The following is a 25313-nucleotide window of genomic DNA, read 5'->3' as shown; positions in this document are numbered from 1 at the left end:
GAGGAACAGCAAGGAAAGCTTTCTCCCATCCTATAGGCTGCCCCTTCACACTGGTGATTATTTCCTCTGTTATGAAGAATCTTTTTACTTTTATGTAATCTGACTAGTTAGTTCTTAGAGTTGCTTCCTTTCCTGAAAGTTCTTGTATCTGCCTACATCTTAAAATATTTTCTTTATGCTTTTCTAGCTATTTCAACACCTTATACTAAAGTTCTTGATCCATTTTAAGTTGATTTTTTCCCAGAGTTAGAGATAGGTTTTTAATCTTATTCTTCAGCAAGCGAATCTCTAGTTTCCCCAACACTATTTGTTGAGGAGGCCGTCTTTTCTCTAATGTATGTTTTCTCATCTTTATCAAATTTAGATGTCTACAGCTATATAAGTTTACTTCTGGGTCTTCTGTCTGCTATTTCATTGGTTTGCATGTCTGTTTTTGCACCAGTTCCATGTACTCTGTCACTGTGGTTCTATAGTATAATTTGAGGTCAGATAACTCTGATATCTAGCATTATTACTTTTGCTTAGAATTACTTTACCTTTTTAAGATATTGTGGATTTCTGTATGATTTTTTTTTATTTTTTCAGTGTGAAGAATGTCATTAGAATTTTAATGGGGATTTATTAGTTCTGTTGTTATATTTTTCAAAATATTAATTATTCCAATACATGAACATGAAAATTCTATCCATATTCTAGTATCTAAGTTTCCATGATAGAGGCTGTCACCTCCAGCCAGAAATTACACCTATAACAGCTATGCCACTATTTTGCCAGTGAGCAAACCTTGGTAGGTAGGTTGGTATAGCAGCATGCAGGGGCCAACACATGGTAGTGATCATATTTCATTGCATACATATATGAAATTCTCAAGAATAAAGAGACCTTTTAAAAATACTGCATGTCAAAAAAAAAAAAAAATACTGCATGTCGATGGTATGTTCTGGCATCTTAGGCCCTGCCATTCCTCCTACTGATACTCCACTGTTAGGTTTACCAGTAAGTTACTGGTTCTAACTACTAGCCTTTTCTAGAATTGGTTTCCTTGACTTGTAGGAGTTATTGAGCGTTGCTAGGCTTATCTAAAGGGTGCTATCAAGAAGTTTTTCTGTGTATACATTTTTAGTAAATTGCCTAAAGAGCAGAAGAGTGGGAACTAGAGGAAATGAGGAAAGGGGAAGAATAGAGACAGAAAGAAAATAGATCTTCAAGTTTCTGGGGGCTTGTCGTCATTTATTTTGTCATTCTATATAAATATTTACTTTTGAGCCTAATTTTATATTTTGCACATTTGATCTCATTGCAAGGATGACCCCACAATCAGTTTTCAGACATAAAACACCTGGATGCCTTCCTGCCCTCAAGCTCAGTACCATTGCCTGCTATAACTGCAAATCCCTGGTGCCGGCTTCTTCAGAGCCCAGTTCCCTAGCTAGACTATGTAGGACTTTCCCACCCGTTCCTTTTCCAGCTTCCTGCATACTCTCCCCAGCACTGCTGGGATCAAGGTCCAGCTGTTTGAGCCCTTGCCAAGACACAGTGTCTCTCCACTTTCAGCTCAGGATCCAGAATCTGCAAGGAGTTAACTGAGAGGGACAGATTAGGAATGGGGTGCTTAGCCCTGAGACCCTTCACCCTCTGATCTATGTCTTTGGCTCACAGTGGATTGAATCATGCAGTCACTCATTATTTTGTTGAGTATATTTTTGAGTGTTTATTGTATGCTAGTGGGATGTCCTTAATCCTAGCCTTGTGCAAATAAAGCAAATACTAATTTGCTTTATTTTTTTTTCATAGTACAAACTTATATCCCTTAATTGTAATATTTTACTCTGTTGAATAATTTATGCATAGAATTATTCAAACAAGTTTAAGAAAGCTCACAAAGCATTCTATTGCCTAGAGTCTTTCTCTGTAGCAGTATTCTCTTCTTTCAAGCTTTCCTGCCCTAAGTAGTTTTAGACACAAGATAGGAAGTTTGACACACTGCAAAGAAGATAAGGCACGGTGCTGCCTCAAAATCAAACCCTATGGCAAATGCAAAGGGTGCCTCTGCAGGAGCCCAGAGTGAGGCCCTGGGGAGGAGGGGCAAGCACACTTACACAGCTCTATAGGGTCTCCAATCAGCCTTTTCCACTGTTTGGCTTCCAGGGGTCAAACTAGATTTCACAGGTCAACAGGGTTGTTCTAATGATTTTTTTAAGCCTCTCCCCATGTGGAGGGAAAGGGTCCAGTTTTATGGAATTACCTGCCCAGTCAGCAGGCTGGGTGTTAAAATTCTGAGTAGACTACCCCTCCTCCTTGAAAGCAGCAAGCAGCAAATAAAAAAAAAAAAGTCCGGAAATTCCTGAGCATTGGGAAGTCAGCCCTAATGCAATTACGTGAAATAAAAGAAGGGGTCAGATAATAAGGGGCAAAGGTTTTTCCTCTTAAAGTAAAGGGACAGGTAAACAAAACCAGCTGCCCCTGGAGCCAACAAACTCTCTTCATTAAACATTTTAAGAAGCTAATAGGCATAAGTGGCTAATTGTAGCACAGCCCTAAAACTGAATCTTGAGGATGGGGAAAGAGGTATGCGGACAGACACTGAAGCTGCAGCTGGATGGCAGGGTATCTCTCTATGCATGGTCAGGCTAGAGGGAAAACCAAAGCAGGATGTTTTGAACAATATCTCTGTGAGATGACTTGAATGTCTTAGATAGGGCAAGTTTAAATTTATATGCTAGTTCAATAGGATCTAGAATAGATTTTACTTGGTACATTATAGGAAATTTCATGTGCACTAACTATGAGAAACTCTGGGAGGATATTTATCAAAATGTGAACAATGGTTCATAGTGTTGGTCTCTTAAGTGACTTCTCATTTTATACTCCTATTTTGTGTGTGCTTATTTTTTTAATTTGCATTTATTTCTCTTATAAATAAAAAGACAATGCTTTTAAAGATATATATAAAGATATATAGTAAATAAAATCTTAGCTTTTATTTAAATAGAAAATTAGTGAATAAATTCATAAGAAGATCCATTTGCTTTGAATATCCAGCCATTCTTGCCATGATTGGTGTGACCTGCTAGTCTAGAGACAAGAATGACAGACAAGAGCTGCCATCAAGCAAGACAAACTACTCTGATGGTGCCTGAATGTTTCAACTGTTGCAATAGTTATGAAAAAGTTATTTTAGCACAGTCTTCCTGGCTGCACCCATCAATTGAGTGACTCGTTTCTTTGTGTGACCTTAGAGAATTTGGGGTTTATAAAAGCGTTACTGTAGGGGATTCTAAAATCACCCTGCTGGGATTTATACAGAAGTTTCTAGAGTTTCTCTAATTGAAGAGTTTCTTTGCTCTCCCACCACCAGTTGCTCTCTTCTTGATATATCTGTCTTCAGAATCCTCTGCTGCCATCGCTAAATTCAGTAACTCTGTGGAGACTGATGGGTAGCTAAGAATCATCATGATCTTCTGAGGGCAAAAGACAGAAAGAAAGAGAGTTGCCTCCAAATCACTGAAAAATTATCACAATCTAGACTGTTTTCCTTTTACCCAGTCTTTCTTAGAAATCAATATCTTTGGAGCTGGGGCTGTAGCTTAGTGAGTAATAAATAAACGACCCTCATCATCATGATTCGGTAACCTATCGGTGAGCACGACTGCTTTGCTTCCTTCATACCCACATCTGTGTCTATACTATGTCTATATATTGTCTATAACTATGACGCTATGGAGAAATGTTGCTGGTACCCAAGTGCCTTCAATTGGCTGAGACAGGAGGCTCTTTGTTGAGTTGAGGCCAACTTATGATGCACAGTGAATTATTCTAGACTAGACTTGATTAAAACGAGATCCTATCTAAAATTAGAAAATAAAGTATAATAAAAGAGGCTTTAGGGTTATTCAGTTCATGCTCTGTTATTGATTTCCATTCCCTCTCTTGGTCCCAAATTTTAGTGACCAAAGTTCCTGTTTCAATAGCTTAAGACAAAAGTGAATTTAAGTTGCAAATGAAAATTGCTGAAATTCTCAGTCTAATATGAGGAGTCCTTTGACATCCAAATATAAATTAGACTCAGACTGAGGTTGTTAGAAAGGTACTGTTTTGCTTAGAGTAGTAAAAGGGTTTGGTTCCTTCTTTGGGTCAAAGGTACAGGCAATGCCCAGGGCCATATTTGAGAAGTACTTTAAAGGGTCTTTGACATCTCTATGACCTTCCCTTATTTGTTTAGCAACCTCATCAATCGCCATAGTTTTACTCATGACTTTTAAGCTGAAGAAGAGACCAGGTCAACATTGCCCATCTCAATTTTCTGCTATCTCTAACTGCTCCACATATCCTCCTTAACATTCTCTGTGTGTTTAATATCTCAAACTGCATCTTTCATCTCTCTTGACAAGCTGTGAGCCAATCTAATACCCAGATATCCTCAGCATAAACTTCTCCAAGGCATCCTCTCTCTCTTTAGCTCTTCACTCCATGCCTTGGTTTGTCGCCCCATAAGTACTGTGTGCTTTCATCGCAGCCCGTCACTTGCATTCCTTCTTTGTCCTCCCCTGTTTGGAGCCACATCACTTCTTGCCCACACTGTCAAGGTAACTTTGTCCACTAGTTTCTCTGCCTGTAGCTCTTCCCACACCAGTTCAAATTCAATTTTCAGGAGTAGCCATGGAACAACTGAGAATAATTGGATCCAGCTTCTTAGGTTAAAAATGAGGTCAATAATGGGCTCAAAAAGGCTTAGGTTAAAGTTTCTACTCCTATGCCAAATGAAGGAGGAAAGTGCTGTTTCTGGTCCAGACACAGAGAATATCGGTCACTGAGCAAACAGTAATATGGAGCATGTGTCTCCCTCTCCCACCTGCAAGGAGTCCAGAGTTTGCCTTTACTTATACTTATTTTTCTCCTTCAAACCTAGTAGTGGACAAGTCTCTCAAAAGAGGCTTCCCTTAACCCCAGCCCACAGCCTTCCAGTCAAATCTCTGCTACCTTGAACCATGAGGTAACCTGACAAAGTCTATTTGGCTATTGGATACCTTCGATATGCTAGGCTCTGGGTCAAGTATTTTTCCTTATTTGTTCACCATAGCAACCCTGTAAAAATAATAGAGGCGTAAGTTTTTAATTTTTGTTGCATTTTCATTTATTTCATGTGAGCGTGTGAGAGAGAGGCACACACGTGGGGGTGGGGAGTAGGGTAATGAGAGGGAGAGCTCTACATGTGGAAGTCAGAGGTAGGCCTCAAGAAGCAAACTGAGATCATCAGGCTTCTGTGGCAAGCTTCTTTTCCCACTGAGCCGTCTTGCCGGCTCCAAGCTTTAATTTTTTAACTCATTTTATAAAAAGAGAAACCCAGATACATGTGTATGAAAATGTTAGAAATAAATCCATCACTTTTTATGCCAACTTGGAAAAATGTGGCAGGATGAAATATCATGTGGGTAGTAAGTGGCGAGGCATATTGAGCCAGGATTTTTAACTCTAAGTTCTACGTAACTTGTACAAAGGAATAAAAGAAAAGAGGAAAATAATGAAGAGACCATAGATCAGATGGGTTAGTCTAAATATTTGTGGAGAACTGAAAAATGACGTCTGGCATCTTTATCTCAATAACTATTAAACTATATGTGTTGTCATCAAATTATAAACACCAATTGTTCTCATAGTTACTGGGAAATAAATGTAGAGAAAAGGAGAAACTACAATATGTTTGCTTGACTATGATGAGAACAATTAGAGCATTCTGTTTGTCATAGGACTTGTCAGCATGGAAGTGGTCATTTCTTCAGCTGTGTATTAGAACAGCAGTGCACAGCTTGCTTGGCTTTAATTTTAATGATCCCATTCCTGTATGCCCATTTTTCATGTAATGCATGATCAAGCTCAACTTGTTTAAAAAATAAAGATGGTAATAATGAAATACTAGCGAGAAAAGGTTATGAAATGTTAAGGCAGTGGCCAGAACTGAAACTGTGTTATACATAACAAATGTTTGTTGAACTTGAGTTTGAAGGAGATGATGTAAAATATCATATTATTGTTTTATTCCATTATGTAAGTAACCACACACAAAATATAAGTACATATTCTCTGACAGCATTTCTACTTTTGAGATTCTGTGTTCATACATAATTTTACCAACCAGTCTCCTATGTCTGAACTTGGAAAGGTTAGAAAACAAGAAAAGCTTTGAGTGCCTACTACGTGCCTGTTGTATGCCTTCTGTGTGCCAGGCATCTTAGGTTCATAATCTCCTTGATTTGAAATTAACCCCAAGGAGCAGATATGCCACCCCTCTTTAATTCATAAGGAAACTACCAAACATGGAGGCACACATCTGAAATTCTGGAAATTAGTAGGCTAAAACAGGAGGAATGTCATAGTTCAAGGCTAGCCTGAGCTGTGTAGTCGGTTCTAGGCCAGCCTAAACCATAAAGTGAACCCTTATCTCAAAAACAAACTTGCAAACAAAAACTAGATAGATAATAGATAATTAGGTAGGTAGGCAACTGGGTGGGTGGGTAAGTAGGTAGGTAGGTAGGTAGGTAGGTAGGTAGGTAGGTAGATAGATAGATAATAGGCAGACAGATAGGAAGATAGATAGATAGATAGATAGATAGATAGATAGATAGATAGATAGATAAAAATTTTAGTTTAAATATGCTAAAACTGAGGTCTGTAGAAATCAGGGATCTGAACTCAAATGTCTCTGGGGTTTTTGTTTGTTTTTAACATGTCATTTAAACATCGGGTTCTTTGGAATATCTTACGGTGGTGAGAGGGGTCAATAGGAGACTGAGTAAGACCTGTCTCCTTCCCTTCCCTCAGCCAGAGCTCCTGTTTACAATATCAGGTTTTTAAGCCTGCTCATCCCATGCATCATGTGCTGTAATGGGGATTCACATTAAGAAGGGCTTTCATGGAGGTCTGTGTGCACTTGTGGGTAGATATTTTATTTCAAATGAAAGAAAATCTATCATATTTAGTTATCAACCAATGAGACTTTAGTGGATTAGCTAGGCAAATGGGAATCATAAGCGCTTAAATTTTCATTTAGTCCAAGTTTTACCAAGATAGTAGTAAGGCAGGGTTCTAGGTAATGAAGGTCACCTAACCCAGACCTCGTGTCTGCTTAGTTTACAGAATAAGTGGTTCAGAAAAGAGGCCCACATAAGATGGGATGGGCCTGTTTGGTCAAATGTTCACAACAGTGTCAATGCAGCGTGATGATTCCCTTAAGCTCCTAATGAAAACCAGACTGAAAGTAAAACAAATGAGCAGCAGCCCTGTTATTTCAGGGGAGAGCTTTGGGGCTGGTGTGTGGATTTCTTAGCATTTGTTTGTCCATCTTCTCACTCATTCATTCATATAAGGTCATTGAGACTTACTGCACTGCATCAGAATTTTGATCTGTTGTTTATTTTCTTATTTAAAAGTAGAAACCTAACAAATGTTTGGGTGTTCCTTTGAAACTCTCCCATGCCTTTATTGCTTTAAGGTAAAGATAGAGACAGCCATGAGATTGAAGGCTAAGTCCCTTTCCCAAGAGAAAAAGTAACTTTTCCCCAATTACCCAATTTGGATTATGAAATATCTGTCCATTCTCAGAGAGCAAGAAATGGGTGCTTACCTGAGCAAGGCTGAAAAAAGTCATGGTAACTGGCAAATGGGATTGGAAACAGAAAAAATTAAAAGTATATTATTTGCTTGAAAAGTACCAAATCAAAACCTATCTGGATATGAAAGCTCAGATACAATCCTAGGCTGTGTCCTCAGGAGTAAGAGACTTCTGTGAAGGGAAGTTTATTTCTAGTCCCCACGTCAGGATTTTATCTGACTCTTATTTTATTTTTATTCCAGTTGCTACATTGATGGCCGGGTGGTCAAGGTGATGGACTTCCTGAAAACTCGTCTCTTAGACACACTCTCTGACCAGATTAGGAAAATTCAGAAAGTGAGTAAAATTATCTGTGGGCTGATGTATTTGGAAGAATGACAAGGAAAAGGTCATAGGGTTTCAGCTGGAATTTAGTTCTGTGGGAACCAGGGTAGGAAAAGATTCCAGATGGATGTAACCATGTCCCCTTTTTTCAGTGATGCTTGTGGGTCATTATTATTTTCCTCAGTTAGAAGAGTTTATATTTGTCACACCAAGATCTAGAGCTGTTCTAACGAATGATTTCATGGATAAGGATCTGGTACACACACATAGAGAATAGTACAGAAATGTCTCAAAAACCAGGCAAAGAACTACACAACCAAAGCATGCCATCATATCAAAGAGCTACTTGCACTCCCAGACTTCCTGTAGCACTGTTGAAAATAACTGAGATAGAGAATCAACCAAGGTATCTGTCAGTGGACAAATGGATAAAGAAATAGTGTAAGGTTTCTTATGCAATGAAGAATGAAATTCTGTCATTTCTAGCAAAGTAGATGGAACTGGAGAAAGACAAATACTGCATGTTCCCTTCCCTGTGGAAAAGGTAAAACAATTCACTCAAACTAGAAGATGGCAGAAGCTAGAAGAGAAGAGAGGGGAGCGAATAGAGAAGTGGGATAAAATCATAACTCAGTGAGTGATGGGAAATGCATTCATATCTTGGATGCGGGAAAATTGTCTGTAATCTGTCAGTCATGTTTTAAATAAACGCTGATTGACCAGGCAGGAAGTATAGGCAGAAAAACCAGACAGAAAGTAAAAATAATACAATGAAAACAGGAGAATTCTGGGAAGGAGAAAGTTGATTCCTCCCACTCCTGCCCAGATCACCGAAGCAGCAGGATATGATCTGTCTCACTAAAAAAGGTACTGAGCCACATGACTAATATAGATCAGAATAATGGGTTGATATAAGCTACAAGAGCTAATAAGTAGCTTGACCTAATGGGCCAATCAGCTTTATAACTTAAAGAGATCTCTGTGTGATTTTTCTTTGGGGTTTGCCAGCTGTGGGGTACCGGGCAGGACACAAAACCCCAACAAGCATGCCCCGATCATGTTACAATATCTCCAGCATAGCAAGGTACCTAGTCACGGTGACATAGCTTATCAATGCCTGAAAGGAAGCTCAGAGACTCTGAATGTAAAGAAATAACGAAGAGGTGAAGATCCTCATTATAAAAACTGAAATAGTGCACAGTATCCTATGAATATGTGCAGTTGTTATAAATTAATTAAAACAAAAAGTAAAATTCAAAGAATACAAATGCCACATGGGAATCATATTAAAGGTTTGTTAAAACAAACAACAAAAATATAGACATTTTCTTCATCCATCCAACTTTGTCATACATTTAAAATTAAATGGAACTCTTTATTTTTATTTAGAGGGCTTCTTCAATGGCAAGTTTGCTTGTTTCTTTTCCCGGGGATTCACTTGGGGCTAGTTTAAGGAGATAATCATTGCTCATGCTCATTGAAGTCTTGGTTTTGAGAGCTAATGATTCTGATCCATATTTACATCATTCTTAGTATCCTAGGATCAGCTTTGTAGGAGTTGACTTTTGTAAAAAGGAAGAGGAAACTAAATCATATTAAGCAATTGCATCTCGTCCTTTCCAGCCAGACCCCTTTAGTTAGTGAGCTAATCAAGATAACTAACGCTGCTCATAATAATGTGTCGAGTCTTGTTCCTGAAACTCTGGTTTAGTGTGGCTAACGTAAATCTTAGAGCTCTTCCTTGAATAGGCATCTGTCTACTGATTTTCTGTATTACATGTCATAGGGTCACATTTTGAGATATACTAGATTCATTCATTCTAAATAATGAGGATCTGATGTCTACAGTTTCCACTGGACCTCATCAAAATACAATGTCTTCTGCCATCCAGTAAAGTTCTTTTCCAGAAATTTTCACTCAGCTATTCTTTTGAACAGATAAAACATTTCTCAACAAGTAGTTCCTCTGTAAATGCTGGGGTGAATGAATAAGTAGACAAATGAATGGTTCATATTTAAAACTATCTCTGAAAGAAAGTTCTATTTGAAGCCGTCACAGAGAAGCACCATTGAGAACTAAAGTGGAAATCTGAACCTTTTTTATATTCTCATACTAATGTCATACTCAAATACTCCATTTTCACTTGTTCTTGGGGAGTGTTAGAACCTGAGAACTCTCAAGACTTCTGAGATTCTGTATCCCAATGTAATCACCATGGGACCAGGGACATTGGCCAGAACCTTTTTCTATAACTGTCTTCTATTAGGCAAGAAGAACTAAATGATCTGAAATATTTCTGCCAGTCTGTTTGACAACAGTTAGTGGAAAGTATTGCTAGCACCAGGCAAAGTGCCAGATACTAGAGATACAAAATAGAATAAGATGTGGCCTCAAGGAAATCAGTTTTAAGTTTTAATATTTGACTATGTTGAAACATGTTGCCTGGTGCAACAGAATATCAACTATTATTGATCATGGTGATGCATGCCTATAACCGAAGCCCTGGGAGGCTGAGGCAAGAGGACCATGAGTTGGAAGCCAGCCTTGGCTAATGAGACCCAGCCTCAAAAGCAAACAAAAATTAACCTACAGAATGTTACAATTTTTTAGACACACTGTGCTAATCTAAGTGTTGCTCTCTGGAAGGAATTTTCTTTTATTCCTTTACTTGTAAGTTAATTCTCCTGCAATATGCTTCAGACAGCCTTCTAAGTGTTTGTATTACAACAATGTGCAAGATAGTCAAGTCTCTTTATTTTGGATCCTTCTAGCTTTGAACCTAATTAAAAGATTGTTGTTAGTAATAATATTGTGCCAAGAGAGACGGTTCTAACTGTATTCATGATTTTAAGGGTAGCAGGTGAGTGTAAGTTAAGTCAGAGATGAAGTGATTCTATCTCCACTTCACACTTTACCACTCCATAGCCCTTAACCATCACAAAACTAAAGGAGCAAAAGAGCAAAGCTCACTTCCTGGTTCATATAGGGCCCCACAAATTTTAGCTAAAGAACAAAAACCCTATGGAAAATTGAGATTCAAACCTTTTAAAATGTGCCTGATGCCCTTGAAGTGACCTACTTCAGGAAAGAATAGTGGATCCCCTTAGGAGAAAGGACCTATAAGCAGAAGACTCCTGGAAGTAAGGGCTAGCCTTACCAGCAGGATCAGGCATCACCTTTTGGCCATTAGGAACATAACATACCCAGACCAGAGAGATCCGTTCAAATCACAGCCCCTATTCTGGTGTTCTATGGCTGTGTAATCAATCACTTCAAAACAATGGCAAGAACAGCATTTATTATGTGATGGAACAGAGAAGCTGGGATTTGCACAGAGCATAGCAATGTTTCTCTGCCCCCATGGTAGCTGAAACTTTTAGCTGGAAGATTTGATGGATGCGGTGCAAAAAGATTGTCGCATAATATTAATCAGAAATCGTTTTTACTCAGCTGGTGGCAGCTGTCACCTTAGTTGGGACTGAAAGCTAGAATATCTTGGCTTTATTTCTTTACCTAGAAAGTGAAGATGCTAAGAATTTACGTTCCCTCCTTTTTAAGGAAGTTAGGAAGGTCACACACAGCTGGTCTGTTAATTCATATTGAACACTAGTTGCTATTGCTGTTATTTTGTTAATTATTGCATTTATTTTAATAATTTTTGTGACTAGAAATACTCCATACACTCTTTGTTCTCCATTTGTTCTTTGCCTTTTTTCTATTTCCTCTGTCTTTGAACCCTGGAGAATTTAATAGGTGATATTTTTGGCACCTGAAAGGCAATGACTCAATTGCTAAAAGCAGCTGTGGTTTCCAAATTTGGACTGCCATTTAGACAAGAATTCTGTTTTCTCAGCACTTAGTGAATTATCAGGTTAGAAGAAAATCTATATGATACGTTTGGAAACCAGTGAAATGTCTGGACAACCCACACCTTTGGATGAGCACATGTTCCTTTCGATTAGAACAAGAATAATCATCTGTATTGGGAGGTGAGTCAAAGGAAAGATCGAGACTCACAATGCAGAGACAAGTCAAATGGGAAAAGTGAGAGACTTTTAGTACACAATGCAGATGGTATAGTGCGGAAAACTGGGCTAGCTCCAAAACAATGACGTAAGAACCAAGAAGAACCACTTTGGCTTAACTCATTTGGACTCTGTGATTTGTGTCTTCATCTCCTGGAGGAATCAGAGGAGGAAATAGCACTTTTTATATTATTTTTCAGCAATTCAATAAGCACAGGAAGGAGTTGGTGAAATCCCAGTCAGGAGGAAAGTATTTCCACCAGTACTGTCCATCTGACTATAGTTTGATTATCAAATAAACTACAGTGGGCTTCCTCAATATTTGAAAACTTAATTTCTTCCTCCTTCCTTTCTATCCTTCTCCATTCATTTATCAACTATTTGTGCCATTTGTAGTATTTTCCAGACTTCTGAGAATACAGTGATGAGCAAAACTAATGTGGTGCTGGTCCTCAAAGACCGTCTAGTCCAGTGGGGAAGCAACTGATGAAGCATGTTGATAATAAAGTACAATGATGGCTGTAATAGTGTGAGATGGGAACTCATCATGTAGAGGAGAAGCCAGGGGAAGTCTTCCAGAGGAGTGATCTGCAGGTCAGCACCTAAAGGAAAAGGACTCCTCTAGTTGATAGTTCTCCATAGGGAGCTATTTGGGAGCCACTGATAGATGTGTGGGGACAAGTAGAGGGTTTATGTGGTCCAACCAAGACCATTATCGTTCTTGTTTTTATGCTTCTCTCAATTTTTGTTAAGTAGTTAATTTGAGTTTAAAATGCTAAACATTACATGAAGCACAGATCTCTGAAACAGCCACACACACACAGTTCGTGTCCTTCCAGTAAGTTACCGCTACCTGAGAGAGGAAAACATCAGAAGTGCTTTTTCCCTTAGGAAAGAAGGATGTGTGGAATTGCATGCCAGACTGATGACCCTAGCAGATCCATTTGTTCACCAATGGTATCCCCTGGAGGCAGGAGTCAAGGCAAGAGGGAAGCTGTAACTAGAAGAGACAAGGATGTCTTAGAGATTACAGAGCATACCCACATTTGAGGAAAGAGCCCATTGAAGGAAAGAGAAGTATGGGAGTTAAGTTTAACAAGACATCCCACATCTGAAGCATGGGTTTACTTAGAAATTGATTGTGAGAAGGTCTTGATAGACTAGATATATAAGTGGTAATGGATGCTAATAACAGTCTTTAATCATCTACTATGTTATTGTATAAAGATATGGTGTGGGAGGTCCTTCTGTCTATGTGTTGCTTTTATTGGTTAATAAATGAAAAACTGTTTTGGACCTATAGCAGGGCAACTTAGGTAGGTGGAGAAGACAGAACTGAATGTAGGGAGAAAGAAGGCAGAGTCGAATGCCACCTTGTAGCCCCACTGGAGACAGACACCGGAACTTTAACCGGTAAGCCACAGCCTCATGATCATACACATATTAATAGAAATGAGTTAAATTAATATGTAAGAGTTAGCCAATAAGAAGCTAGAGCTAATAGGCCAAGCAATAATTTAAATAATATAGTTTCTGTGTGATTATTTTGGGTCTAAGCTAGCTGGGTGGCCAGGAACCAACAAGTGGCCTCCCTTCTCCAAGAAAGGTCAACTCTTTTGAAGTCTAAATAAATACAATGATATTATGCTGCTTCTCATGTATCTTAAATGTAAGGTCATGGAAGTAAGGTAGATAATAAATAATTCTGGTAAATTAATAAACACACAGAAAGAAATTTTTGTTCTCAGTGAAACTTCCAGTTTTTCAGTCTGTCCACTTCTTAATATACCAACAAATTTAGTTACTTTTGAAGATGACAAAATATAAGCACAATTAAAGGAGTAATAATGATAATGTTATTCTTTAGTGAGAAAACTAGAAAATATAAACATCAATAGGATAAGAATGGTAGTTATCACCATAAAATCAGTGTTTATGAAACCAGTCTTTAATTCATTCTATCATTTAACAATGCTGAATCTTTTCTATACTGTCCCAGTGTGTAGCATTTGACAGATATTCAATAAATATCGGAGAGATGGAAACACAAAGGAACTGGGGATGGATGACCAAGATAAAATCAAAGTAGCAAATAAGTAACATTTGCCATTCACATCGAAAGTTTAGTCAACTGCTAACTTCATAGTGTGGTTCTGGAGATAAGTAAATTAATGTAGAGACCCCTGTGAATTATGTCTATACCCAGGCATGGCTGAAGTGTGTCATTTATGTGTTATCTTTGAGTTCCAAATAGCAGTGTAACCTGCTTCTAAATATCAGATGTTCTGTTTTAGAAAACACTATTTTATTTCATTTCAGGAATATTATGTGAAATATTAAGCAACCTAGCAAGATGACAGATACCCTAGTTGAACTCCACACTAAGATATTAGTGTTAAATAGAAGATACCTTCTCAAGAGTAGCTATCAATGAAGAGGAACAGAAACACAAGCCAAGAAAGCACAGCAAAGGAAGAGTACACTGAGAACCACAAATACAAAGTACACCACGTTAGTGACTTGGGTGACCCAAATATTATGGTCCTTATATCTTATACAATAGGGAACTCTTTAAGAGAAAGAAAGCAAAGCCACTTTGCAAAGTTTAGAGACATTGGCCTGTGAACACCATAGTGGGTTTTTTCTAGGACACTGACAGCTGCCTGTGAAAGTGAGGATTTAGCCGCTTAAGCTCTGTGATCCCCAAGTAAATGAGCCAGTGTGAGCCACATGTTCCGTCCATGCAGATGGAAAAGCATGACCTAGGAGAAATTAGCGTTTGCCCTTCACGGGAGGCACTAATGGTATTATAGAAGGAGCTAGCCCAAAAGGCACTGATCAGAAGAGTGCCAAGGTTTCAAGGTTTTCATCCTTGCCATTTTATTAACTTCAATGGCTTTGATTTTTAGACACAGGTATTTATAGACTACACCATTAATTAGCTTAATAACGGCTAGAAGCAAGTGGGGTAAACTGCAGGCAGGTTTCAGTTGATGATGCTTATGTAAACACTCTGATTTCAAAAGCATTAAATTATGAAAGATAGATTATTATTTTACAAAACATGTTACCTTTTGGTTGCAAATGTCAGTCATGCATTAATCTACTGTAACTTGCTCAAGGCTACAGATCTTCCTAAGTAGTAAAAAGAGAGTTCAAACTCAGGCCCACTTCACTAAACCCATGGTCAGCCATTACACTATTCTAAATTTGACATCTATTAACCATTTCTTTTGTAGCCTATGCAAAATTTCTTTCTAACCACCCAGGATTAGAAAAGTTTTCAAAGAAAAATAGCAGCGTTCTTAGTGAAAGAACACCAGTATGACCCCACAATTAGTTGATATGAGGTGACTGCCTTGGAAGTGAGATTTGGATGAGACTATTAAAGCTTTTGTGATGTCAGACAAGTGATGGTGGAAGGGAACAAGGCTTTTCAAGACTTGACTTTGATGCATTGCGCTCCATTCACGTTCTGTAGAGAGAGACAGTGGGAGGAAATGGCAGTGTGGAAGGATAAGCCACCTGTGGGCGGTTGGGGAAATAGCCATTTAGAGTCAAAAGCATCCTCAGGAGAGGTGGCAACTTGAGATCTTGCAACATTTCAGCATGGAAGGAAGAGGATTGTAGTGCTTGTCCTAACCAAAAATAAAATCACTACTGATATTGGTGGAGTCTGGCTTTGAGTGGCAAAGCATTCAGTAGCCTGAAATATTGGTTAGTCAGAGAAAAGGATGGGGAAAGGGAGCAGCCAGTAACTTCTTTCTGTTCTGTCTTCACTATCACTTCTCATTGCTTTAGGACTCTGGAATATTCTTCCTTATTTTCTTTCATATGCTCAAAGTGGCACTGCCTCCTAACTGACTTCATCCTATGTGTTCTTATTTTAATATTTGTTGTCTCAATTTCATTCCGTTGTTTTTTTCTTTAATTTGGGATAAGAACAGAGGGTAAAATCTTAAATCCCAAAAATATCACTGAAACAGACTAAGAAGTCATTCGAATACAAAAACCTGGGCAAATATGGTACTCTGTAGGAGAAAGAGAATAGAAAGAAATGACATAGACAAGAGACAGCAAAAATAAGAGGAATGTGTTGAGATATTGGAGTCACTCAGCTCAGAAAAGCCCAGCTTATCTAATTTAAGAAGAACATTTTAAATATGGAGGCAGCTTAGGCAAGCAAAGTCTTGTGGTTCTCCTCAAGTAGCAAAATTGCATCAGAAGGTAACAGAGCTATAAACTGAAGCTGCGGGTGTGTGGTATCTGCCCTTGCTAGCTGCGGGTTGTTAGTTGTCTTCTTTGAAACTTAGTCTTTTCATCAAAAAATATCTTCATTTGCTGAGTAAATCATTATCAAGAAATCCGTGAGACACGAAAAAAGAGAAATATATAAAGTTACATTTTTGCACAATAAGATCAAAATCAGAGATAGGTTCAAAAACTTTGGAACTTAGAAAAAAAAGAAACTTCCTGGAGTTGAGGACTATTTATTTCATAAAGAAAATGATTTTAAATAATCCTGGAAAAAAACTAACAGAGAGCATGGGTGAGAGGGGCAGGTGAAAGAAAACAAGCAACAAAAGTATAAGACATTTTTCTAAAGCAGTAAGACCATCCTGCATGGGATCTATGGGGAAGGAACGGAGACTGGGTAGCTAAGCGCTGGTTATGTGTGGTAGTAAATACCATCATAAATAAAGCAGTCAATGTCCTAGCCTGTGGTCCACAGTCACCAATTGCAGTAAGATCAGATACAAGTTATTTATTGTTCTGCTTATTGTTCATCTCTCTGCTGATCAAACAGACCTCTCTCTCTCAGTGAGGAACAACAAAAAAAAATGGTTGCTCCCCACTGCTGGCAATGCAATGAGAAACTGGGGAGGGATCCCAAAGTTAACAAAAGGCTGCAGAGTGGAGGCTAGTCCAGAAAAGAAAGAAGAGAACAGCAGGAAGACAAAGAAAGAAATTGTGAGGTCCAAACTCAGAAAGGAACAGAGAGGAAGAAGAGTCAACTTTTTCTGCTCCTCTTCCAGTAAAGTTGGTAGCATCAAATCAATAACTACACACAAAGAGTGGACAAAACAAACAACATCAAGAGTTCACCTTGACAACTCACAAACAGTGAAGAGTCCAGACTGCTGAAATGCAAGGAAGACACACAGGTAGGGTGTAAGGAGCTTACTGAAGACCAACCAGATGACTCAATGGGTAAAGGTGCTTGCCACCAAAACTTGCACCAGAGTCCAGCCCCTAGAACCAACTTGTTGAAAAGGAGAAAACTGAGTCCCTTAACTTGTCCTCTGACCTCCACATGCACATGGTAGCACACACACGTGCATGTGCACACACACACACACACACTATATATATATATATATTCACACTATATATATAATGGTGTTTGAAAAGACCGAGAAGAAGAGACTTCCTAAAAGTAGTCCTTTGTGACCAGCAGTATAGGAGGCTCGCTCTGGGTAGAGAGCAACTGCTCTTGTGAAGTTCAGGGGAAGGTTGGCTCCCAAGTCCATGAGATCCTGGAATTAATGTGCTCCAGCTTCTTTTGGAGGGTGGGCCCCCTGCCAGGGCTGATTAGCCCAGCTGGCCTGTCCACTGTTCCTGTTTTATTGCTTCCTTTCTCATTAAGGAAGGTGTTGGTTTGGATAACCATAAACAACATGTCTGCTGCAGCAATGCTACCATCTCTCGCACAGCCAACGCCTGAAGCCAGGTCCTCAGGAGTCTTTTCAAAGACTTAGATTACAGCTTTAGAGGCAGGATATCAAGGAACTACAGGAAGAGGAAGACGAGGTTTGAAAATGTGCCCCGTAAATGGCTATGTTCCTATTTTATTTTTGAAAAATCAAGAATATTTTCCTAAGTGTGCTCTCCCCACCCCCCCCCCACACATTCACACCTCTTCTCTACTCTCTCCCTCCCCCCACCCCACCCCCACCTCAGTGTGTCTGCATAACCAAACATTCTCACTGAGTCCATGTCTCGGAAATGTAAGAGACAGAATCTGGAAAGCCTACCCTTCTGCCTCTCTGCCTTTAGCAGACAGAGAGAGCAACTGGTGCCGCTTACTGGGCTTTTCTCTGGGTGCCTCAGCGCTGCTTTGACCACAGGGGCCTGGGCTGATTTGGGGAACAAAGAGCTGGGAGGGAGCTGGGCAGCCAGCCTCCTATGCTCACTAGGGCTACCCTTAGAGTAACCTTCACTGGCACATCATTTCTCACCGAAGCCCTTCACTTCCCAGAGACCTCTCCTTTTCTCTCTTCCAGCACAGGGAGAATCATATTTACTCAGAAAACCGCAATGGTGAACTATAGCCCTTGGTTTCTTAGAGTTTCATTTTCTAAGGGAATTTTGCAGCTGGTTCCATCTGCTTTTTCTGTTTTTTTTTTTTTTCCTTTTTGTTTGTTTGATTTTTCTCCTGGTCAGCCCAAGCTGATTTTCTCCCCAAGATCAACCAGCACCCAGCATCAGCATCCATACCACCACCACACTTCACCATGCTGGCCTTCTCTGTTCTTGGAAGACTCCCAATTCACCAAATTTCCCATGTCCTCAACAGAAAAGGCATAGAAAACATTTGCTCATTCCTGTTGACTCCTTGAATTTTCAATAATATTCCTAAGTGCCTTTAGGAATATTTCCCTGGTCAGATAACTGCTTTAGTTTGGATCCAAGTTTTACCTCACTGTGCAGTTTTCATTTGTGTGGATAACAGGATGCTTATGCTGAAAGTGGTTGAGTATTTTCTAATTAAACTCCATATACACATATATGCTAGTTATGCTTGTGTGGATTATTCATGTGTGTTTTAAATCCTAAACTGCTCTCTCCTAGTGCTTAACATTTATCTGAGATATTATCCATTAACCCAAGTTACTTATCTGAGGAAAGAGCAATTAATGCTGATACTAAATTTCTCAAACACAAATTCAGGTACCTTGAACAAGGAGAGAAATCCAGAAAATACTTGGGCTTAAGTGCTTACTATACACCAGGACCTGTTTTTAAGTTCTTTTTACAAATGTCAGTTAGTTAAAGCATAAATACACTGAGGTGGACATTCTAGTCTACACTAGAATACAAGGAAGTAATTTTAAATATTCAAGGTCACACGGTGAATAGACAGTAAGGCCAGGGTGAAAGGCAGGACTCTGTCTCCGGAGCCCAGGCCATTAACAACCACTAAATACTACCTCACCAATCATAATGCTGCAGAAAGAACTAGCTGAGGCTGAACCCAGGTGACCATGAAAGGTGACCATGTGCTTTGTATCCTCAGCTCTGAGAACAAAAGGAAATATTTTTTTCATTCAGTTCTCTCTACATTCAGAAGAAAATAAAGATTAACTTTGGTTTTTTGTATCAGTGATCTTTGTAGGATCATGTATGCATAGTTTTTATAATTTCAAACATTTTTTGGAGTCATATCTTCATTTAAAAGAGGGTGCTTTGAACTCTGAAATAAAACTATCTCATCCAAATTACCCCTCCAAGTTCAGTATACCACTTTCAGCTTCCAAGTGTTGGCAGTGACCTTGCTCACAAAGTAGCTGGGCGTGGCCCTCCTTGAATTTTCACTGTCAGAACATCATAACAGTTCTTCATAAAGGTCTTGGACATTCAAATCTTGCTGGATGATAGTTTACCTCTTAAGAGTTTGTTGGGTGTCATGTATAAGTCACATGCTGCAAGAGTCAGGATTTCTCTTTTCCTCTCAGCTACAACAAAGCTTAGCGAATAAATAAGCAGCGTTCTCACCTCGGTCTCACGTGTTCTTACAGGTTTTCCTTGCACGTCTTTATTTTTACTAATCTCTGAATTTGTATTTGCAAGCAGCACATGACTTTTGATTCATTGACTTGTTTAATCACCGTTTCTTAAGACATACAGTTTCCTTCAAGAGTGAATTTACTGTGAGTTAATACAAGGGCAGGTCTGGTATTATATCACGCCCTACGTGTGACTAGAGCCCTATTTTCAGTGAAGCCCCAGTTCTGTGCCAGGTACTCTTAAAGAAACTCTACACTTAAGAAAATAAGATTGAAAGGTGTGGTAGAGAGATGGCTAAGTAATTAAGACCAAGTACTTCTCTTGGACCAGAGGACTCAAGTTCAGTTCCCAGCAGCCACATCAAAGAGCTCCCTACTGCCTGTAACTAACTCCAGGAAGATCAAAGGCCAGAGGCATCCACAGGCATCTGCATCCTCATATGCATAACCCCCCACACACATATACACACACACACACACACAATTGAAAAATAATAAATATAAAAAAAGAAAAGATGACTGGGTTTCCCTGCTCTCAAACAGATCATAGTTCAAGGCTTCCGGTAAGCATCGTGAATGGTTCAGAATCCCCCTGCCAAACTGTAGGAATATCTGGACTAGTTCTCTGAATGCATGCATCATCTTAAAGGGCTCTTATAAATCTGTGTTCACCCTCTGGGTCCACATCCCATTCCACTAGCTCAGGATTATCCTGTCATTGGCCTCGTGTTATTTATTCTTTGTCAAACAGCTGGGATCCGTAGTACAATCCTGTCAGGTATTATTCCATCTATGTATAAAGACATTAGAGCTCAAAGTGGTCATAGAAATAACAGAACCTTTAATTTGTATATCATGTTACAGGTTTTACAATCCTTTTAAGACATATGTATGACCTCATAGCAGCTACAATGATCTGACATAAGTCAGATCAGACCCCTCTCCTGCTTAAATCCCTCCAATAGCCTCCATCACACTCAGAATGAAAGCACCCTCCTTTCCTCTCTGACCTCATTTGTCCAGCCTTTCGTCTCTTTATGTACTGTACTCCAGATGGCCTTCTTTTGGTGCTACAGGCAATGGTCCTGTTTTCACCTCACATCTTTTTCTGTGCTGTTCCTTTGAAAACATTAATGTCCTGGCTTCCTCTTAACCAAGTCTCAATTCAGATGCAGCCTTGCAGAGTGCTCTAAAGCATCCTTCTCATTCCTGACAAGTTCCTACCTAGCATTTTATTGTCTTGTTTTCTTCCTGGCTCTTCTTATCACCTGAATTCCTGATATTTGGTTGTTTACTTGTTGTTGGTCTCCTTGCACGATGACAATAGATCAGTGACAGCACACCTGCCCCAGAGGTCTGCTTAGCATTTAGCAGGTGCTTAATGTTTGTTGAAGTGTTAAAGTATTTGAAAATGCCTCAGTGTTTTAAAGAAATCCTTAAATTTTTCTATCCTATTTTTAAAAAATATTCTACCTAGGTGATTTCACCACTTCTGGGTGAAATCTATTATATTATATATTGAAGTCTATTATATAATCTACCAATCCTGATCTTTGTTTCTGAGATGAATACAATACAATATAAGTAACAGGGTACAAGATCATTGTCCCACAGCACTTCGTATTGGTTTAATAAAAGTCTGATTGGCCAGTAGCCAGGCAGGAAGTTTAGGCAGGGTAACCAGGCAGGAAGTAGAGTCGGGGGGGGGGTAGTGATGAGAACAGGAGAATTTGGGGAGGAGGAAAGAGTCCGTCTGCAGTTGTCATCCAGACACAGAAGAAGCAAGATGAGACTGCCTCGCTGATAAAAGGTACCAAGCCACTTGGCTAACATAGACAAGAATTATGGGTTAATTTAAGGTATAAGAGTAAGACAGAAATATGTTTAAGCTATTGGCCAAACAGTATTACAAATAATATAGTTTCTGTGTAATTATTTCACATCTGGATGGCAGGAAGCGAACGAGAGGTCTCCAAATACACTTGCTGATGCTTTCCTGTGAGTTTGGTCACATGTATAGATACATATCTCATATTGTATATTTGTATATATATTCATAAAATACATCTACATATATTCTTTCTGGGAGCCCTAAGGTACTATAGTATATTCAACCTCAACTTAAAGCAAACCTATCATCAGTTCTCAAAAATCCTGTTTCTGTTCTGTCTATTTTCTTCCTTTGTGTCTTCATTATATGCTTGACCCATCCTTAAAACAGATGTCTTTGTTCCTTATTGTATAACAAATGGTTACATAAATAGTACCATACCACATATCTTACTATGTTACTTTCTTTTTTTAACTTATCACTGAAACTTCAAAGCATATCTGTGCTTCTGAATTTATGTTGAATTGTTTGCTCCAACTGCTGCCTAGTATTTCATATTATGCACTGAATACATTTTGTATTTCAGTCCTCTCACTATGGACACCTGCCACTGACAGTGACATGGTGATTCCTCATACTCTTTAGAAACCTGAAGAAGAATGGCTTTAGTGAGCATGTCTAGGAGAGGAGTTAGTGGTTATCTACATGCACTATATTCCTTACTAGCCTCCCTTGTGCATCCTGGTATCCTCCAGTCTTTCTTCATGTCCTAACTGTTGTAGCAGCAGCCAGAGCCTGATGCTAGTGTAACTCAGAAGAAACTTGCTTCTTATTCCTTCTCTGGGATTTCTCTAGACAGAGGCAACAAATATTTCGGGAATATGCTCGGCTCTCAGAGCTATACTTGAAATAAAGGGAGAAATAACTTCATTAGGCTACTCTTGACCATCAGGAGATAGAAATCACGAGATAACTACTCCCCATTTTGTTACCTTGAGGGACAGTTGGACAGTTTTGAGGATTATATAGGCTTTTGCCAAAATTCCTATGATGTTGAGTACAGGTCACCAGAACTGGTTGCAAATTTAAAAACATATCCTACTTTTGTCTTTTCCTTGTTTCAGTCCTATAGGTCACCATTCCTGCTAGTTACTATTTCCTAAAATGAACTAGCTATAGACAAGCTTGCAACACAAACTGTGCTTTCAGAAGCTACTAGTATTACCCAATACAGAACTGTCTGATTGCTTTCCAGGGTATCTGCACCCTGATCTGAATAGTTTAGCCAACCTCCAACTTGTAGAACAAAGACTGGGTAATTTCAAAACTTCAGAGGGACACATTTTAACATGGCTTTGCCTCTGTTTGGAAGGCATGCAGCTGTGGTTCCCTGTGCAGATCTGACCAGTGGGTCAGGGACTTTTCTTTTCATCCTTACTTCAGTTGTCTTCAAAATATGGTGCAATATACATGCCATGCTCATTACACACTTCCCCGAAACATTTTTCTCTCCTCTCATGGATAGTGACTTCTGATACATAGATGGTGTGCTTTATTACAGAAGTGTAATGTGGTCCTGAAAATCATTGCTTCTCAGCACCTGTTCACAGAGAAGCGTGATGTGGTTCACCTTTTCCAGTGAGGGATGCCACATCCCTAAAGTCGTCTTACACTCTAGAACACAAATTTGTTCTATCACGCCATCACTTGGTTTATTTAAGAAGAAAAATGAACATGTGGGAACACTAATGCTTTTGTTTGTATGTGGCAGCTCGCTCTGCCTTCCGGGCGGTCTGCTCCAGAGACAGCCTCTCAGCCACCACGGCAGACCACCTCTTCTCTCTGCATGTTCTTCCTGTAAAAGGAAAGTAACAGATACACATCTCCATGACCACTTGGGATCAGGGAATGAGAGACACTTCCTTTAGGGAGTGACAGTGCTTCTCATCTGGGAATAGCTTTGAAAACCTCATCTGTCCCCTTCTGCTTTTGTTGTGTGAACAGGTGGTCAATACATACACTCCAGGAAAGAAAATTTGGCTCGAAGGCGTGGTGACCACCTCAGCTGGAGGCACAAACAATCTGTCAGATTCCTATGCTGCAGGATTCTTGTAAGTAATTCATGTTTTCACTCCCAGGACCTTCCAGGAAAAGACAGTGAAACCATAACACACTCATTTCCTGTCACAAGGCAAAGCTTCTTTCCACTGGAAAGTTTATCATCTATTCATTTGTGGATGTCTTTAACCACTTCACAAACAGTAATTAGTCACTTCCCCAGCTACTAACATTTTGTCAGACATAAGCATCAGAGCACAGATGACATCTTGAGTAAGTCATAGTTCAAACCACAGAGTCAATACCATACGCTCTCCCAGCTGCATTTTACCATGGTTCTCGGAGGCATGGTTTTGTCCTCCAGAAACGTGACTAGAGGGACTAGTATGAGAGATAACTACATTGCAAAGAATAATTATGCTATAATAAGTCTTTGAAGTATACTGGATCTACCAGGTGCCAAGTACTGTCTAAGATGCTTTGATATTGTGACAACCAGTGAGATGGACGCTTTTGTCTCTGTGGTGAGCCCATGAAACAGAGGCTTCTATTGTCCTCTCATCACAACCAAAGAAGCTGAAGGGCACAGTTAAAGTACGTTAGCCCAGGCAGCTTGGCTGGTGGCAGTGATCAGACTCAAACCCAGACGGCCTGCTCGGAGTCCAGCCTTTTCCCTGCTACAGCAGACCGCTTCCCTTTCTTTCCCCCACAGATGGAAATGGGCTTGCAAAGGAATACAGAAATTTCCCCGAGTAGAGTTGTCAGGAAAGGTCTCAGGGGAAAGTGGCACTTGTGTGGGACATGGAAAGAGTGCTCTGGTACCTCAGGCTGAAGAAATGTTACCAGAAAGGCAGTCGCAGAGGAGCAGTGCCTGCTGTGAAGAAAGCCTTGTTTCTGCAGGGGTGGACTGAAGGCTGAGACCATGAAGAGAGTTCACACCAGTTCATGGAGGGGCTTGAAAACCATGTAAAGGAAATGATGCCTTGTTCTGGGCTCATACCAAGCCACTGAAGATTTCAAAGGAGAGAGAGATAATCTGACAAGCATTTTTAAAGTAAGACCTTGTCAGTGTTATGTGCAGGATCTTGGAAAGGATGAGAAAATGAACTTGAAGGCTACTGTAGTTGCCTGGAGATGACTTGAGCCAGAAGCATACAGCTCTGCTTGGCTTTCCAGTGTCATGTAGCCAGCACAAGCCTCTCACAACTAGAGACTAACCAAGTTATTTTTTTCCTGGTTCATTGTAGTCCTTTGGCCCTGGCTTTCTGGCTGAGCAAAGCATGAACTGTAGCTTTGCCCTCAGCTGTGTGTTTTGCTACTAACAGCTGTCCCTAATTAGACAGATGGCGTTCCCTTCCATCGAAACAGCTTCACTAACACATTTGTGAAGAACGGATCAGGACGGCCAAGCAGCTGGCATTTTCAGATGGAATCACGTCAAACATTCACAGAGATAACTGCTCAGTGTAATTCATGGTGTTACTCTGGGTCTTCCATGTTTATAATCTCAGCATCTAACATTGTGTTTCACAGAGACATCCAATAAACATGGCTGAAATGAATGATGGAGTGAATCAGCATTTAATGCAGTACTGCTAAGAGCCTTCTCTTATAATTTACTCCCCACTAGTTTGATATGAATCCTGTTGCAAGGGGGAAAAGCCAGGTTGGCAGCCAG

At 39.6% G+C, this 25313-nt stretch overlaps 1 protein-coding gene across 1 annotated transcript in view; it reads left to right on the top strand.

The window, feature by feature from the left end:
* The window catches only part of Hpse2 (heparanase 2 (inactive)), a 234850-nt gene that overhangs the window by 68218 nt on the left and 141319 nt on the right, over positions 1-25313 (top strand). Inside the window, exons 4-5 of the mRNA XM_075974133.1 lie at positions 7852-7945; positions 23582-23688. Of these exons, the coding sequence (XP_075830248.1) occupies positions 7852-7945; positions 23582-23688 (201 nt within the window). The remainder of the gene's footprint in view (positions 1-7851; positions 7946-23581; positions 23689-25313) is intronic.

Source organism: Microtus pennsylvanicus, chromosome 5 (genome assembly GCF_037038515.1).
Source record: "Microtus pennsylvanicus isolate mMicPen1 chromosome 5, mMicPen1.hap1, whole genome shotgun sequence".
NCBI classification, from domain to species: Eukaryota; Metazoa; Chordata; class Mammalia; order Rodentia; family Cricetidae; genus Microtus; species Microtus pennsylvanicus.
Note: the sequence above shows the minus strand (reverse complement) of the source record. Positions and strands in the feature narration are given on the sequence as shown.